The sequence below is a fragment of the Mandrillus leucophaeus genome, unplaced genomic scaffold (assembly GCF_000951045.1).
Source record: "Mandrillus leucophaeus isolate KB7577 unplaced genomic scaffold, Mleu.le_1.0 Scaffold50, whole genome shotgun sequence".
Taxonomy (NCBI): Eukaryota; Metazoa; Chordata; class Mammalia; order Primates; family Cercopithecidae; genus Mandrillus; species Mandrillus leucophaeus.
The window spans coordinates 793,143-811,257 of NW_012105365.1; the positions used below are offsets into that span (position 1 = coordinate 793,143).

An 18,115-nucleotide genomic window follows, 5' to 3' on the forward strand; every position below is an offset into this window, starting at 1 on the left:
TTTTTTGAGACAGTCTTGCTCTGTTGCCCAGGCTGGAGTGCAGTGGCGTGATCTCGGCTCACTGCAACCTCCGCCTCCCAAGTTCAAGCTATTCTCATGCCTCAGCCTCTGCAGTAGCTGAGATTATAGGCATGCACCACCCCACCCAGCTAATTTTTGTATTTTTAGTAGAGATGGGGTTTCATCATGTTGTCCAGGCTGGTTTCAAACTCCTGACCTCAGATGATCTGCTCGCCTTGGCCTCCCAAAGTGCTGGGATTACAGGCGTGTCACTGTGTCTGGCCTCAATTGTACTGAAATTCCTTAAGTGAGCTTTTCAATTCTACAAATGCTGACTGATTTCCTTTTAAGATGTTAGATCTCTTTCTTCATTTCCTGGATTGATTTAGAAGTTTCTTTGTGTAGATTTTGAATCATGTCTTGGATCTCACAGAGTTTCCTTGTAATTCATGCTTTGAATTATTTATCTGTCATTTCTGAGTTTCCACTTTGGTCATGAATTATTGCTGGAGAGTTACTGTGATCCTTCAGTGGTGTCATGACATTCAGATTTTTCACAATAACAGAATTGTGCTGGTTCCTTCTCATCTGGAGATACTGGCACTATAATTTTTGTAATTATTTTTGTACAGATTGGATTTTTTCTTTTTCTTTCTTTCTCTGTAATATTATTGATGGTTTTTTTGGTGTTTTTTTTTTCCTTTCCCTTTCCCTTCTCCCCAGTCCCTCTGTGTTGTGACTGCAGAGAATGCTGGGTAGGATCTTTTGGCTTTGCTTCTATAGCCCTATGCATTTCTATCAGCAGCTTTTATATAGGGCTGTTCGGTTTGACCCACAGCCAGTGGATGGCACTTATGGGTAAGAACCTACTGCAGCCAACGTGGCTGGATATATACTTGATCCTTATTTATGGGGAGATCCTCTCTGTTGCCTTAGGCAATGGGCTGATCTGTGGAGTCCACAGTGTTCTGAGTTCCCTTCTCAGTCCTGGGGGCAGGAGGCAAGATGGTCATCCTCTGATGACAGGCAACAAGCACCAGCACTGGAGAATCCAGCGGAAAACCAACAAGCACCCAGAGGTGTGCCTAAGCATGAAGCTGGGAAACATCCGCAGCCCCAAGCCTATGCAGAGGAAGTGGAGGCAGCCTAAATTCCTAACCCAGGAGCGTAAGTACTCCAGAACCCTGGAGATTTGCCAGGGCATGGAGGAAAGAGGACCCTGCTACACCAGAGTTTTGTGTAGAAAGGGTGAGGCAGCTTAGACTGCCATTCCAGGTGAACTGGTGCTCCAAATGCCTGGAGATCTGCCTGGGTGTGGAGCACAGAAGGCCCAGTTGCACCATGGTCTCTGCACAGGAAACAGTGAGTGACTCAGGATGCTGAATCAGGTGAGCAGGTGCTCTAACTGCCTGGAGATCTGCCTGGATGTGAAGCAGAAAGGGCCCCTCCTGCACCTGGATGTCTGCAAAGGAAGGGTGGGGCAACTCAGGCTGCCAATCCAGGTGAAGTGAGCAGGTGCTTTGAATGCCTGGAGATCTGCCTGGGCATGGAGTGAAGAGGGCCCCGCTATACCAGGATCTCTGGACAGAGGGGGTGGAGCAGTTCAGGATGCAGAACCAGGCAAGCGGGTGCTCCAATCTGCCTGGGTGTGGAATGAAGATGGCTCCCTGCACAATTTTTGCAAACTTTTTTTTATAACTCTCAAAATTAATACTACTACTTTTGACTTCACAGTATTTTTGCCTTACATATCTTTCTTGATAAGGACTATTTCATCTTCTAAACTTAAGAAACATGAACAAACAGGTATAAGACCACACTCCTGAAAATCCTAAGATTACCTAAATTAGCACATAATCAAAATTTCCAACTATGTCTTTAGAATGATCCTTCAGAGAATTGTTCTCTTCTACATCTTCTAATTACTTAAGTTACAATGTCCTAATCTGGTTGGGTGCAGTGGTTCATGCCTGTAATCCCAACACTTTGGATGTCCGAGGCCAGAGGATCACTTAAGCCCAGGAGTTTAAAACCAGCCTGGGCAACACAAGAAAATTCTGTTTCTACAAAAGAATTTTTTAAAAAATAGCCAGACATGATGGCATATGCTTGTAGTTCCAGTTACTCAGGAGGCTAAGGCAAGAGGACTGTTTGAGCCCAGGAGGTTGAGAATGCAATGAGCTGTTATCAGGCCACTGTAGCCTGGGCAACAGGGCGAAACGCTGTCTCAGAAAAAAAAAAAAAAAGTCCTATCTTCTATAAAGATTTTAAAAAGAGGTAACAGGGCCAGTATAGAAAATTATTTTGCAACATCATTTGGTAGAGTTATAAAGTTAAAACAAAGCTTGTGACTTCTGTGGTTGTTGCAGAGATAGCATTAATTTATCTACAACTACATGTCACTAACTCTGTCCTTAATCAATAAGGGAGAGGAAGGAGGTCAATCAGAAACACATGAGGACAAGCTTTTTAAGAATCGAAATCTGTGTCCTGACCGCCAGAGAACAATGGAGAGAAAGAAGAAAAGGAGGCGAGAGTTGTTTCTCTATATGAAAATATATGCAGCATGATGCCAAAGCAGACAGAAAGAAGAAGAAAAAGTTTGCCTTTTTTTTTAAAGTAAGAGACTTCTGAAAGATGGAGTAAAAGCTTAATTTAAAAAGACCCTAAGAATGGCCAATACATTTGGCACTGTCAAATCAATACTCCTATTCCCAACACTAAATCTCTATGAGAAATTAATCACATAATTCACCTGGAAATGAATTCTCACTAGACGGTTCCAACTCCATCGAAAGAAAGAGAAAACAATGTTGTGGGGAGGAGTGTTAAACAGAAAAATAAATTGAACAGTCTGAAAAACTGTTTACTAGCAGGGCACACCAATTTCAATGAGTTTTACACACTTGCCAAAAGAAAAAAGATACCCTAAGGGAGGAAAATCTATTGTATATTAAATAAGAATTAAATAAAATGCTATTTAGTAATAAGAGGCGTGATACACTGCACATGTGAAATATTCCAAAAATAATGAACTTACTTGCTTTTCCCTTTGTATACTGTAGCATAAGATCCTTCCCCTAGTTTTTCCAGCTTTTCATATGAGTCAGCTTTTCCAAATTTGGGACTTGTTGGCTAAAAATGAAGCACAGGGTAAGCAAAACAGATTATATCAAATTAATTAACAACAAATACCATGATTTTGCTGAGAATGTACAGATTCTCTGTCACTTTTTAAATAATTGTTTTTTCTGGCATATATATTTTTCAAAACAACATAATAAACAGGGTACAAAACTCAAAAAATGCAAATAAACACAATGAAGAATGAAATTATTCCCATAATCTAACCAGGGAACCACTGTTAATATTTTGATATCTGCTCTTCCAGTGCTATCTGTAAGCTGATGACTGCTTTCTTACATAAATGAAACTGTACTACATCTAGTGTTTTTTAACCTGACCCTCCCTTTTTTATTCAATAAATTGTGAATACTTTACATGTTATTATACAATCTTCTAAATCTTCTAAATTATGAGCTGGTAAACTGTGGCCCATGGGTCAAATCCAGCCCACTACCTGTATATCCCATAAGTTTAGAATAGTTTTTACTTTTTTAATGGTTGAAGGAAACAAAGCAAAATAAGAATAAAATTTCATGATATGTGAAAATAATATGAAAATTAAATTTTAGTGTTCATAAAGTTTTACTGAAACACAGTCGTGGTCATTCACTTGTATATTTTTTCATGGTTTTCAAACTACAACAGAGATGTAGTTCCTATACGGATCATATGGCTGACAAAGCCGAAAATATTTAGTGTATCTCGTTGTAAATCATGATGGTATAATATTCAGCCATATAAAAGTACTCCTCTGATACCCTTTAGTGATAATTCAAACAGATAATCAGAAGATGTTATCACTCAGCTATCACTAATACAAAATGGAACTCTATAACATACACATAAATCAATCCTTAAGGCATAGCTGCCACCAAATAACTCTTCCTTAAGACAGGTCACATCCCAACAGGACCAAAAAACATGCTAAGAGGGAGTGACCTCATCACTCTTATTGTGCTCAACTCCCACCCCAACTTTAAATAACTATGGAGCAAGAAAAGGGGAGTGTTGTCCTCCGTGGTGGAGAAGCATTCACCTTTTATTTCAATAAGAAATGATCTATTATTATACTGTTGCTATTAAATAAAAGGGTAATACCAAAGCATATTAGAAAATGATAATTACACAAGGAATGAAAAATATCTTATTAAAGAGATTTATTCCAATATAAATATATATATACATATACATAATTCATAAAAGGTGGCTAATATTTGTAGTACTTCATAAATAACCAACTTCAGAAGTTTAGAACTTATATTCTTGAAGTTGGGCTTGAACACTACTTTTGAGTATACTCCTGTACCACTTACCAAAAAACACACATGTGGGCAACGATTCTGACTCCTACTATTTATTAGGATTTTATGCGGCCAGTTGAATATACATTTCTTACTTCCTTCCCACCCAAAATACCCCATCATGACTGAAAAGTTATTTTTCAAAAATAATAAATCAGAATTAGAAACAGAAAACAGAGTGCCAATATCTAATCAGAAATTTTGAAGAATTCTGAAAGAAGGTAATCAGAATCAAAACTTCAGGGAAAAGCCTGACCATGTAGGAGAAGACTATTAAAGAAAAGAAGCAGGAACCTCTAAGTGAACATGAGACCAACCAACACATAAACAGTTGAGACTGCAGTGTCCTCCCAAGCAAGCTGCAGAGGCATCTGCGCAGGAGACGGCTTAGAGTGTCGTATCTGAGCAGAGCAAGCACTCAAGTAGCCAATATCCTACAAGAGAAAAAGCAATGTCTCCCCATCCCCCAAGCTGTAATCCCTTTCACACAATCAGCAGAGACAATTTACAGAAAATAAAATAAGCTGACAGTGATTCTCAAGTACAAATATGAATATACAACCAAAAATCACAAATCATTTTAGGAAAATCAACATCCTAAAAGAGAAGGATAAAATTCAGTGGGCAGATAAGCTAAAACCTTGGAAGGCAGGTTGACATTGCAAAGGTAAGGATAACTTTAAATAGGCCAGGCGCGGTGGCTCACACCTGTAATCCCAGCATTTTGGGAGGCAGAGGAAGGCGGATCACGAGGTCAGGAGATCGAGACCATCCTGCCCAACATGGTGAAACCCCATCTCTACTAAAAATACAAAAATTAGCTGGGCGTGGTGGTGCACATCTGTAGTCCCAGCTACTGGGGAGGCTGAGGCAGAATTGCTTGAACCCCAGAGGCTAAAAAAGTAATAAGCTCAATGGCTGAACAGAATTCTCCCAGAAAACTTCAGGGAGAGGTTGCATCTAAATAGAAAATTTATTCAGCAAACGTATTGTCACAGATTGTAATAGCTGCAAAAAGACAGTTAAGCAATATTTTCAAAATTAAAAGGAAAAATAATTTTGCATAATTAATACTATACTCAAGACAGTCCCTCAAGTGAAATATGGAAACACAACAATTTTACTACCCACAGAAAAAAATCTAGATATAAAATTATCTTAATGTAAGATGTAGCTGGAGTGATGGGGGGACAAGGCAAGGAAGAGTAAGAAAGAAGAAATAAAACCACACCGAGCTTTCTTGAATAAATCAGAATACATTGCAGATACAGACTGAAACTCCAAATGCATACCTTTTAGAATGTTTCTTAACCTTTAAAAGGGAATCAGTAAATTGATATAAATAAGGTGTACAAATCCCAAACAAATTGGGGAGGGAGGAATGGGGAAAAAAAAATGCAATGAAAGAGAAAGAGGGTAAGGAGTGAGAGGTTAGAGGAGGAGGCATATTCAGTAAGAAAGCATGCAAAGTTTTATAAAATAAGAATTTTATAAAATAAGAATAAATTTTATAAAATAAGAATAAAGTTCAAACATATCAATGATTACAATAAACATAAATGAATCAACTTCCCCTATTAAAGGAAAAGCTCTCCGATTAAAAAAACAAAGAAAGTATAGCAATATGCTATTAAGAAGAGATTTAATGAGAGTAAATCTGAAAATAAAGGAGTAAGGGAAAAATATAGCTCAATAAGCATTTTTTAAAATAATACCAATAGTAGTACTGATAGCAGACAAGACAGAATTTACAAAACAATAAATAGATTAAATTAGTATCTCCCATAAAAAATAAATGTTAAAAATCCACCAAGAAGTCTAATAAACTAGTAAACTCGTAAAGGCCAAATAACATAGTTTTGAAATGTATCAAACAACTGTTGGTGCAATAAAGTGAGAAACTGTTGGTGATAATGAAAGACAAGCATACACATTGACAGAGCAAGAAAGTAACTAATAATTAAGGGATCTATGGGGCTCAAATATTAGAAACAAGGGCTTAATTAATATACATATTCATATATTTATATTCTTTCAAGCACACATTTAAAATTCACCAAAAATGATCATAGATTCAGTCACAAAGATGATCTCAATATTGAAAACTGCAAAAACATTTCAAGTTGCTTTTTCTGAACACAATGCAATTAAATTAGAAATTAAGACTATAATTAACAAAACCGTACTGTATTTGGGATTCCTGCTAAATGAGTAGATTTTAGCTGTTCTTGCCACAACAAAAAAAAAATGGGTAACTATATGAGATGATAGATATGTTAATTTGCTTCACTACAGTAATCATTTTACTATCTATATGTATCCCATAACACCACGCTATATAGATTAGAATCCCTAATCCAAAAACCTTAAAACCAAAATGTTCCAAAAATCTGAAACTTTTTGAACACCAGCATGATGCCACAAGTGGAAAATTCCACACCTGACCTCATGTGACAGGTGCACAAAATTATTTAAAATATTGTATAAAATTACATTCAGACTATGCATATAAGCTACATATGAAACATGAGTGAATTTCATGTTTAGACATGGGGTCCCCTTCCTAAGATATCTCATGTATATTCCAGAATCCAAAAAAATCTTAAAGCCAAAATACCTCTGTACCAAGCATTTCAGATAGGGGTGCTCAATCTATGTATCTTAAATATATACAACAAATGTTATCTTGTTGAAATAAAAAAATTAAAGCTGAATAGTTTAACAACATGGGTTTAAAAAAATCAAAACTTAAAATTCATAAATATATGACAATGAGAGCATGACCACTTAAGACCTATGGCATGTAGCCAAATCAACACATAAAAGAAGAAAATTTAAATATATGCATATAATAGAAAACAATAAAGCAGTATGATTTAGACTTTTAATGGCAGCTAGAAAAGAAGCAACAAAGAACACAGTAGGATGAGATTAATAAAGACAATGAAAGATATTTGTAAAATATAAGACAAAAGTATCGTAAACATGATTAATAAAACCAAATGCTATTTGTAATGACCATTAAAACAGATAATTATCTGGAAAGTCTCATTAAAAAGAGAACTAAATAAACACTGGAAATACAAAGAGAACATAACTCAGTTTAAGAATGAATGTTTTTGTTGTCGTTAATTAACCTGGAATACTATGAATAGCTTTATATCAAAATATTCAAAATTTAGTACATACTTTCTAGAAAAAAATTAATTACCCAAATTGACCTCAGCAAAATACAAAAACTAAGACACAATAAACAGAATAAATTTAAAGAGTTAATCTTAAAAATATAATCTTCTAAGGGCAACTTCTACTAAAATTTAAGAAACAGATATACTAAGTTGTATGAAGCAGATAGCACAAAAATATAAAATGCTTCTAACCAGCAAAACCCTATTACCAAAATTAACTAACTAATTAAACAAAAGGCCAAGTATCACAAACATAGGAGCAAAAATTCTAAGAAAATTTTTAAAAATTAATTTCTGCAAATGTGCTACAAGAATAATGTACCATGGCCAAATGAGATTTATCTCATTAATTCAAAAATGATTCAACCTCAAAAAATTTACTAATATATTTCCGTACATAAAAGAAAAATGCTGAAAAATAATTTTTAAAATTCAGTATACTGTGTATCTGAAATAAAATCATAAAATTATGTAATCTAGTAACAAAGGAAAGGTTCCAAATTCAATATTATTTTTATAGAAACCTGTAACAAACCTCATATTAAATGGTGAAATATTTGATCCATTACTTTTAAATGCAAGAACGAGACAGGAAACCACCCAACTTCCACTATTTGGCGGTTATTAACGAGTATTTGTGCTTTAGATACTAATCTCTTCCATAAAATAGGAACCTATTATGTTAATCCTTACAATAACAAATACATCTCTAAATATGTCCAAACGTTAGGGGCTTAAAATTAAAGCCACAGAGATTGTAGAAAACAGCCACATATTAAAATTTTCTACTATCCAATTCACCTGTAAATAGAGTAAAGGCTCAATGGTTGAAGTCAACCCACTACACATAAACTTCCATGAGGTTGTTTCCTCATTCTGTGTAATGAAAAAGAACTTAATTTATGTGTGGAACTAAACAGATTTTTGCAAAATCTAAAGTCAGATTTATTCAGGTGTATATACCACCAGGTTACCTAAAGCTGTGTAGACTGAGGAGGTATTATCAGGCAACTACTGTTACTCATCATTAATGCCAATAAAAAGAGAAGAAACAAATTCATCTTTGAGAGTCCCAACTATTAATCCAGCCTATCTCTAGACAGTGGCACCTTCAATGGAAGAATGACTGTGGCAAATGCTGAGAGAACTGCTGGAAAATTAGTAAGTGCTGCAAGAAAGCTTCCAGGGTCAAGTACTCAATCTGCACTGCTGGACACAACAGTAACCTATTTCCTGACCAAGCATTCAATATGGGGTCAATTCCTCCTCAAGCTCCATGATTACTAATTTTATAATGAACTATAGATCAAAAATAGAATTCCTGCCTTCACAAAATCAGAGCTCCTAGAGCTACATAACACTGTAGGCATCATTTACTCTAATACAAATATATAAAAATGAAAACTTCCCAGAAACACCGATTTGCCCAAGACCATACACTGAATTTCAATTAAACATTTTTCCTTAAAGTAAAGCCATCTAAGTAATCTGCTCCCTTTTAGCATTCAGTATGCGAAAACAAAACTAGCAGCACAAATTTTGCTAGCACTCAGTACGAGAAAACAAAACTAGCAACACAAATTAACAGTGTTTAAAGAAAAAATCCTAATCAAATAACAAGGGTTTATTTTATACATATGTATGGATTGCTAGAGGTATCATAACAAAACACCACATACTTGGTGGCTTCAACAACAAAAATTTATTTTTTCACAGTTTTGGAAGCTAGAAGTCCAAGATCAAGGTTTTGGCAGGGTTTGTTTCTCCTGAGTCCTCTCTCCTTGGCTTGCAGATGGCCACCTTCTCATGTGTCCTCACATGGCCTTCCCTCTGGCTGACGGGATCCCTGGTGTCTCTACACTTCTTGCAACGACACCAGTCATATTATATTAGAGTCACACCCAATGACCAAAATTTAATTTAGTCACCTCTTTTAAAACCTTACCTTCAAATACAGTTACATTTTCAGGTACTGGGGGCTGGGACATCAACATAGGAATTTTAAGGGAACAGCATGCAGTCCATAACACACACACACACTCTCTCTCTCTCTCTACCCCCCCAACCATATATATATTTATGCAGATAGCATAAAATATAAATATATATATGTGTGTGTATATAGATATATGAAGGACAAAGATATTTCAAAAAATAATATAGAAAGGAACGGAGGGAGGAGAAGAAGGGGGGGAGGGTATAAGATATTTTTTAGGAATTTAACTCGGTTCCATGTAATTTAAACTATGATTACAATGATGAGCTCTTTAAGCATTATATTCCCTTAGGACCACCTATTTTTTTCTTCAAGAAATTTGTAAGATACAAACCATGTGTTGAGTTAAATCAAGTAAAATTTAATGGAAAATTACATTCAAAGTCGCCTGACTAGTCCTGTGTGGGTTATGTTCTCATGCATTTTTCATCACCAGGAAACAGCTTGTGAATGTCACACTTTACCATCACCCTCCTGAGCCTAAGCTTTAAATAGAAATTTTAAAACCTATATTAAACTTCAGTATAAAATGATCTTCAATGGGGAAAATATTGTGTTCACAGTTCCACTCTAAATTATTTAAAATCAGAATGAGAGGTCTGTGTGTTTGCTTTTGTGCTCCTTTAAGAATGAATCCAATCTAAGTTAAAAATGTAGCAGCGGAAAATTACCTTTTTATTCTTATTAGGAGATAAACTGCTAATGACTACTTAAAGTAAGTATAAGACACAGTCACCACTTGGCAAGAGAATAGGAAGTCAAAATTTTCTCTTTCTGGAAAGGCACAAATAATTTTCAAGAAATGATATATTCACTCTACATAGATAGCTTTGTATAAAAGAGTTAATGTAATTGTTTTTAAGACAGACCATATTAAACTTGCTACTTGAAAAAACAGTACTGAAGAAATTAGAAAACAAAATTTTTTTAATGAAAATCATTCATTCACAAGAAAGATTTAGTAAAGGAAGATGCTAGTGGTACAAAGTAGTCTATCTAATTAACTGGATTTGGATGCATTAACTGCTGTGGTTGTATTCTATATTCTGTTAACACTACAATGGCAGAAAATTAATATTTTCCCATATTTTGTGGTAAAACCACCAACATTATTTGCCCTGTGAAACTGATAGATAGACATTGTGGAAATACTCTGTAACTTACAAATCAATCATGCTGACTCCATAGGAAGAATCAAAGGCATGTAATTCCTATCTAAAACTTTTCCTAGTCTACAAAAGAATAGGCCTATGGAATAGGATGCATCCAAGAGACAGTCTCCACTTTGACAGTTAGAGTCTTATAAAGTGAGTCTCCTATATTAAGTATGCAGAAATGGTCTGGTCTATAATTACTATATATATAAATAAGGAATCCAAATGCCAAATCTTTAAAGAGGTCAATAATAAAATTCTTCCTATCAAATGAATAAAAAAAGAATAATTCAGAAGGAGAGATTTTTATAATTAAAGTTGAGGCCTTTGTCTTTTTTTCCTTGCAACTTTATTAAATCATCACATTTAAATAAAGATGCTGGATCAAACCAAGGTGTAGTCAACCTTAAACATTATCTTTGGCTTTTTGATGTCAGATGTGTGGACGGATGAGAAACAGCTTTATGGGACAACTCTTCTCTGCTTATGACTTAGAGTGTAGCCTTGAGATACCACTTTAGAGACGTGGAAATACAAGGCTAATCAGCAATTTCTAACAGACACTAACTGCATAGAGATGTGAAATTTAATGAGATGATGTCAATACTTTTTTTAAAAAAACGAATAAAAGTATAGAGAACCGTCAATTATCTGGGCCAGCGGAGGGGAACACTGACATGGATAATGAAACGTGTACACAATGTTCCAGCTGAACAATGTTTGCCACTCTGCCATAAAGGTGTTCTTAACCCTTGACAGCTCTAGTTCATTGTCTGTGTAATAATAATAATAACAACAACTAGCTAATATCAAGTGATTACGTACCAGGCCTTAAGCTAATCATTTTACATGCATTACATAAACTTAATCTCTATAATACCACCATAAGGTTGGTTCTATTACTATCCCCATTTGAACATGAATAATTTACAGACTGAAAAAGTAACTCATCTAAAATCTTATAGTTACTGGCAGAACTGGAATTCAAACCAAGATGATCAGAATTGAAAATGATTTTCTTTGTTACTATTATACTGGTGGAATATTCCCACAGAGTCCTAACTCTCACCCACACGGAGGAAATATTAAACATGCTTCGGTCTGTCTTCTATTGAAACCTCACTCGCAAAAGCAAGCATGGGTGTCTGAACTGCATTTTTATAAACTTCATGAGTATACTTCAGTGTTCACTGTAATGATACCATGATATCCAGTAAGAATGTCCATAGCTTCATACTGACTTCACTGAAAATTGATTTTAACCCTCACACATAACTCCTTGCTTAAGATTGCTGAGTACCCCTTGAATTGAGGAAAACCATAATAGAGAATCACTTCTCCAGTACATTACACTGTAACTGTGAGAGTGGATATGAGGGTGAAAGAGGAAGGATTCAATCAGAACCACGTGGCCCCATTAAATAAGGATTTAAAGTCAAACCTGATTGGGCTAATTTTTATTTTGCCTTTGATCTCCAGAACAAGCTTTATCACCCAGCATTGACAGCCCTATTACAGCCACACTAAGGTAATGCATCATTGATAGGTAACTTGGTTATAAAATAGATCTAGGTGCTGCACAGAGGTATGGATCCAAACATCACACATGGTAACAACCTGTCAATGGGGCTTGGTTCTAATCTGGGAATTTTCCACTCCCCAGAAGAGGAAGTAATGCCAAGATGAGACACCCACCACACCCCAAGAACAAGTATCTAAAAACTGAAGTGAAACTCTCATTTGCAGGTTTGCACCCTCCTCCCACATCTCCCAGATTAGGCCTGCCTATCATGGGATATAGATTTTTATGGTGATGAAAAGAGGTAAATTTGGAGCAATTTGTGGAATGTAGAGAGGACCTTAACCTAAATACGAGTTTCTGAAAATATGCCCTCTTTAAGATCAGCTTATGACAGCACAACTCAATGAAATCCCTTCTAAATTGGTCCAGCAAGACAGGAAATCTCCCGTAGTACTCCCAAGAATTGCAGCTACTGAGGAGCACAGCTGGGTTAGGGGAGGTGGCAGGAATAGGGGAGGGAAGGTTTGTCATATCAATGACAGTATTAAACACTACACAGGGACTAGTCCTAGGAAAAGTGGGCACTCAATATGTGTCTGAAACAAATTTTAAAACCCTGTCAAATACCCTCTTAAAATATACCACTATAAATAAAATCACATTCTTTATATTTTGCGTGAATTTTAAAGTGCCACTATCTGAAGAAAAAAGAACAATCAGTCAGTTACATTAGCATGATGGCCACTGAGGTCAAGGCATTCTTGGTTCCTTGATTTCCGTCAAGGCTTCTAATATATAATGGCCTCTATGTGAAGAGCATATAGATGTATACAGTTGGGAAGGCATGGTATTTTAAAACAGTTTTTAACACAGTATTTCCAAAAAACAATGCTTTCCTCATTAAAACAGTAGCTGCAATGCCATACTTTTATCATGTTCTCCTTCCTTTTCAGCTCTACTCTTGGAGCTTATAAAAGATAACTAATATTTTTTTTAAAAAAATGATAAAAGTATGACATAAATCATGGTGACCCTTAAGGAAAGAGGGTCTTCCTTTGATGCTTATCAGCCATTGTTACATCCTCTAAGCACTGTAAAAAAGTAACACCCGTGTCTATAAGGCTCCCTTGATTTTCCCATGCTTCCCATGGGTATTAACCGATCAATCCTTTACACTGCTGCAGGGGATGGAAAATGGCGTTATGCAAAAAGTGTTACTGTCTCCATTTTCTGCCCAATTCAGAATCCAGTGGAAATTAACCTTTCCACCAAAACAAACAAACAAACAAAAAACATAATAAAGTGCCCCTTCTTATCACAACAGGGCAGAGAACAAATAGGCAGCAGACAGGATTTGCTGGCAAGATGGCCAAATAGGAACAGCTCCCATCTGCAGCCCCCAGCGAGATTGACACAGAAGGCAAGTGATTTCGGCATTTCCAACTTAGGTACCCGGTTCATCTCACTGGGACTGGTTGGACAGGTGGTGCAGCCCACAGAGGACTAGCCAAACCCGGGTAGGAAATCCCTCACCCAGGAAGCGCAATGGGTCGAGGGATTTCCCTCCCCCAGCCAAGGGAAGCCATGAGAGATTGTACCAGGAGGACGGTGCACTCTGGCCCAGATACTGTTATTCTACCACGGTGTTCACAACCGAAAGACCAGGAGATTCCCTCCAGTGCCTAGGCCACCAGGGCCCTGGGTTTCAAGCACAAAACTGGGCAGCCATTTGGGCAGACACCGAGCTAGCTGCAGCAGTTTATTTTTCATACCTCAGTGGCACCTGGAATCCCAGGGAGACAGAACCGTTCACTCCCTTGGAAAGGGGGCTGAAGCCAGGGATCCAAGTGGTCTGGCTGAGCAGGTCTCACCTCCATGGTGCCCAGCAAGCTAAGATCCACTGGCTTGAAATTCTCGTTGCCAGCTTAGCAGTCTAAAGTCGACCTGGGAAGCTTAAGCTAGGTGGGGGGAGGGGCATCACCTTTGCTGAGGCTTGAGTAGGTGGTTTTACCCTCACAGTGTCAACAAAGCTGCCGGGAAGGCTGAAATGGGCAGAGCCCACTGCAGTTCAGTAAGGCCAGGCCGAAGGCCACTGTGGCCAGACTCCTCTAGATTCCTCCTCTCTGGGCAGGGCATCTCTGAAAGAAAGGCAGCTGCCCCAAGTCAGGGACTTAGAGATAAAACCCCCATCTCCCTGGGACAGCGCAACCAGGGAACGGTGTGGCAGTGGGCACAGCTTCAGCAGACTTAAACATCCCTGCCTGACAGCTCTAAAGAGAGCAGTGGATCTCCCAGCATGGTGTTCAAGCTCTGATAAGGGACAGACTGCCTCCTCAAGTGGGTCCCTGAACACCATGTAATCCTAACTAGGAGACACCTCTCAGTGGGGGCCAACAGACACTTATACAGGATAACTGTGGCTGGCATCTGGTGGGTGCCCTTCTGAGATGAAGCTTCCAGAGGAAGGAACAGGCAGCAATCTTTGCTGTTGTGCAGCCTCGGCTGGTGATACCCAGCAAACAGGGTCTAGATTGGACCTCCAGCAAACTCCATCAGACCTGAAGCAGAGGCATCTGACTGTTAGAAGGAAAACTAACAAAGAGAAAGGAATAGCATCAACATCAACAAACAGGATGTCCACTCAGATACCCCACCCAAAGGTCACCAACATCAAAGACCAACGGTAGATAAATCCACGAAGATGGGGAGAAACCAGCACAAAAAAAGCTTAAAATTACAAAAACCAGAACACCTCTTCTCCTCCAAAGGATCACAACTCCTCGCCAGCAAGGGAACAAAACCAGATGGAGAATGAGTCTGACGAACTGACAGAAGTAGGTTTCAGAAAGTGGGTAATAACAAACTTCTCTGAGCTAAAGAAGCATGTTCTAACCCAACGCAATGAAGCTAAAAACCTTGAAAAAAGGTTAGACGAATTGCTAACTAGAATAACCAGTTTAGAGAAGAATATAAATGACCTGATGGAGCTGAAAAACACAGCACGAGAACTTCGTGAAGCATACACAATTATCAATAGCTCAATCAATCAAAGGAAGAATGGATATCAGAGATTAAAGATCAACTCAATGAAAAAAAGCAAGAAGATAAGACTGGAGAAAAAAGAGTGAAAAGAAACAAACAAAGCCTCCAAGAAATATGGGACTATGAGAAAAGACAAAAATCTACATTTGATTGTTGTACCTGAAAGTGACGGGGAGAATGGAACCAAGTTGGAAAACACTCTTCAGGATATCATCCAGGAGATCTTCCCCAACCTAGCAAGGCAGGACAACATTCAAATTCAGGAAATACAGAGAACACCACAAAGATACTCCTCAAGAAGAGCAACCCCAAGACACATAATCATTAGATTTACCAAGGTTGAAATGAACGAAAAAATGTAAGGGCAGCCAGAGAGAAGGGTTGAGTTACCCACAAAGGGAAGCCCATCATACTAACAGCAGATCTCTCAGCAGAAACCCTACAAGCCAGAAGAGAGGGGACACCAATATTCAACATTCTTAAAGGAAAGTATTTTACACAGAATTTCATACCCAGCCAAACTAAGCTTCATAAGGGAAGGAGAAATAAAATTCTTTACAGACAAGCAAATGCTGAGAGGCACTGTCGCCACCAGGTCTGCCTTACAAGAGCTCCTGACGGAAGCACTAAACATGGAAAGGAACAAGCAGGACCAGCCACTGCAAAAACATACCAAATTGTAAAGACCATCAACACTATGAAGAAACTGCATCAACTAACGGGCAAAATAACCAGCTAGCATCATAATGACAGGACGGAATTCACACCTAACAATATTAACCTTAAATATAAACAGGCCAAATGTCCCAATTAAAAGACACAGACTGGCAAACTGGATAAAGAGTCAAGACCCATCAGTGTGCTTTATTAAGGAGATCCATCTCACATGCAAAGACACACACACACTCAAAATAAAGGGATGGAAGAATATTTACCAACCAAACAGAAAGCAAGAAAAGCAAGGGTTGCAGACTTTAAAACAGACTTTAAACCAGGAAAGATAAAAAGAGACAAAGAAGGACACCACTAATGGTAAAGGGATCAATGCAACAAGAAGAGTTAACTATCCTAAACATATATGCACCCAATACAGGAGCACATTGACTCATAAAGCGAGTTCTTAGAGACCTACAAAGACTTAGACTCCCAAACAATAATAGTTGGAAACTTTAACACCCCACTGTCAATATTAGACAGATCAATTAGACAGAAAATTAACAAAAATATCAAGGACTTGAACTCAGCTCTGGACCAACCAGAACTAATAGACATCTACAGAACTCTCTCCACCTCAAATCAACAGAGTATACATTCTTCTCAGCACCACATCACACTTACACATAACTGGAAGTAAAACACTCCTCAGCAAACACAAAAGAATGGAAATCATAACAGTCTCTCAGACCACAGTGAAATCAAATTAGAACGCAGGATTAAGACACTCACTCAAAACCACATAAGTACATGGAAATGGAACAACCTGCTCCTCAAAGACTACTGGGTAAATAAGGAAATTAAGGCAGAAATAAAGATGTTCTTTGAAACCAATGAAAACAAAGACACAACATACCAGAATCTCTGGGACACATTGAAAGCAGTGTGTAGAGGGAAATTTATAGCACTAAATGCCCACAAAACAAAGCAGGAAAGATCTAAAATTGACACCTTAACATCACAATTAAAAGAACTAGAGAAGCAAGAGCAAACAAATTCAAAATCTAGCAGAAGACAAGAAATAACTAAGATGAGAGCAGAACTGAAGGAGATAGAGACAGGAAAAACTCTTCAAAACATCAATGAATCCAGGAGCTGGTTTTTTGAAAGATCAACAAAATACATAGGCCACTAGTCAGATTAATAAAGAAGAAAAGAGAGAAGAATCAAATAGATGCAATAAGAAATTATTAAGGGGATATCACCACCAATCCCACAGAAATACAAACTACCATTAGAGAATACTATAAATACCTCTACACAAATAAACTAAAAAATCTAGAAGAAATGGATAAATTCCTGGACACATACACTCTCCTAAAACTAAACTAGGAAGAAGTCGAATCCCTGAATAGACCAGTAAGTTCTGAAACTGAAGCAATAATTAATAGCCTACCAACCAAAAAAAGTCCAGGACCAGAAGGATTCACAGCCGAATTCTACCAGAGGTACAAAGGGGAGCTGGTACCATTCTTTCTGAAACAATTCCAAACAATAGAAAAAGGGAGAGTCCTCCCTAATTCATTTTATGAGGCCAGCATCATCCTGATACTAAAACCTGGCAGAGACACAACAAAAAAAGAAAATTTCAGGCCAATATCCCTGAAGAACATTGATTCAAAAATCCTCAATAAAATAGTGGCAAACCAAATCCAGCAGCACATCAAAAAGCTTATCCACCACAATCAAGTCGGCTTCATCCCTGGAATGCAAGGCTAGTTCAACTTCTGGAAATCAATAAATGTAATCCATCACATAAACAGAACCAAGGACAAAAACCACATGATTATCTCAAAAGATGCAGAAAAGACCTTCGACAAAATTCAACAGCCTTTCATGCTAAAAAGTCTCAAGAAACTAGGTATTGATGGGACGTATCTCAAAATAATAAGAGCTATTTATGACAAACCCACAACCAATATCGTACTGAATAAGCAAAAACTGGAAGCATTCCCTTTGAAAACCAGCATAAGACAAGGATGCCCTCTCTCACCACTCCTATTCAAAATAGTAATTGGAAGTTCGGCCAGGGCAATCAGGCAAGAGAAAGAAATAAGGGATATTCAATTAGG

The 18,115-nt window shown here is 37.4% G+C and overlaps 1 protein-coding gene across 4 annotated transcripts in view; it reads right to left on the reverse strand.

Annotated features, from left to right (window-relative positions):
- Positions 1–18,115, reverse strand: part of CDK14 (cyclin-dependent kinase 14) — a 603,701-nt gene that overhangs the window by 453,595 nt on the left and 131,991 nt on the right. For 3 of the 4 annotated variants that reach the window (XM_011996009.1, XM_011996010.1, XM_011996011.1), the window contains one exon: positions 3,041–3,135. The exons of the other annotated variant lie outside the window; for it this stretch is intronic. In XM_011996009.1, coding sequence (XP_011851399.1) covers positions 3,041–3,135 — 95 coding nt within the window. The remainder of the gene's footprint in view (positions 1–3,040; positions 3,136–18,115) is intronic. 4 annotated transcript variants of the gene reach the window in all.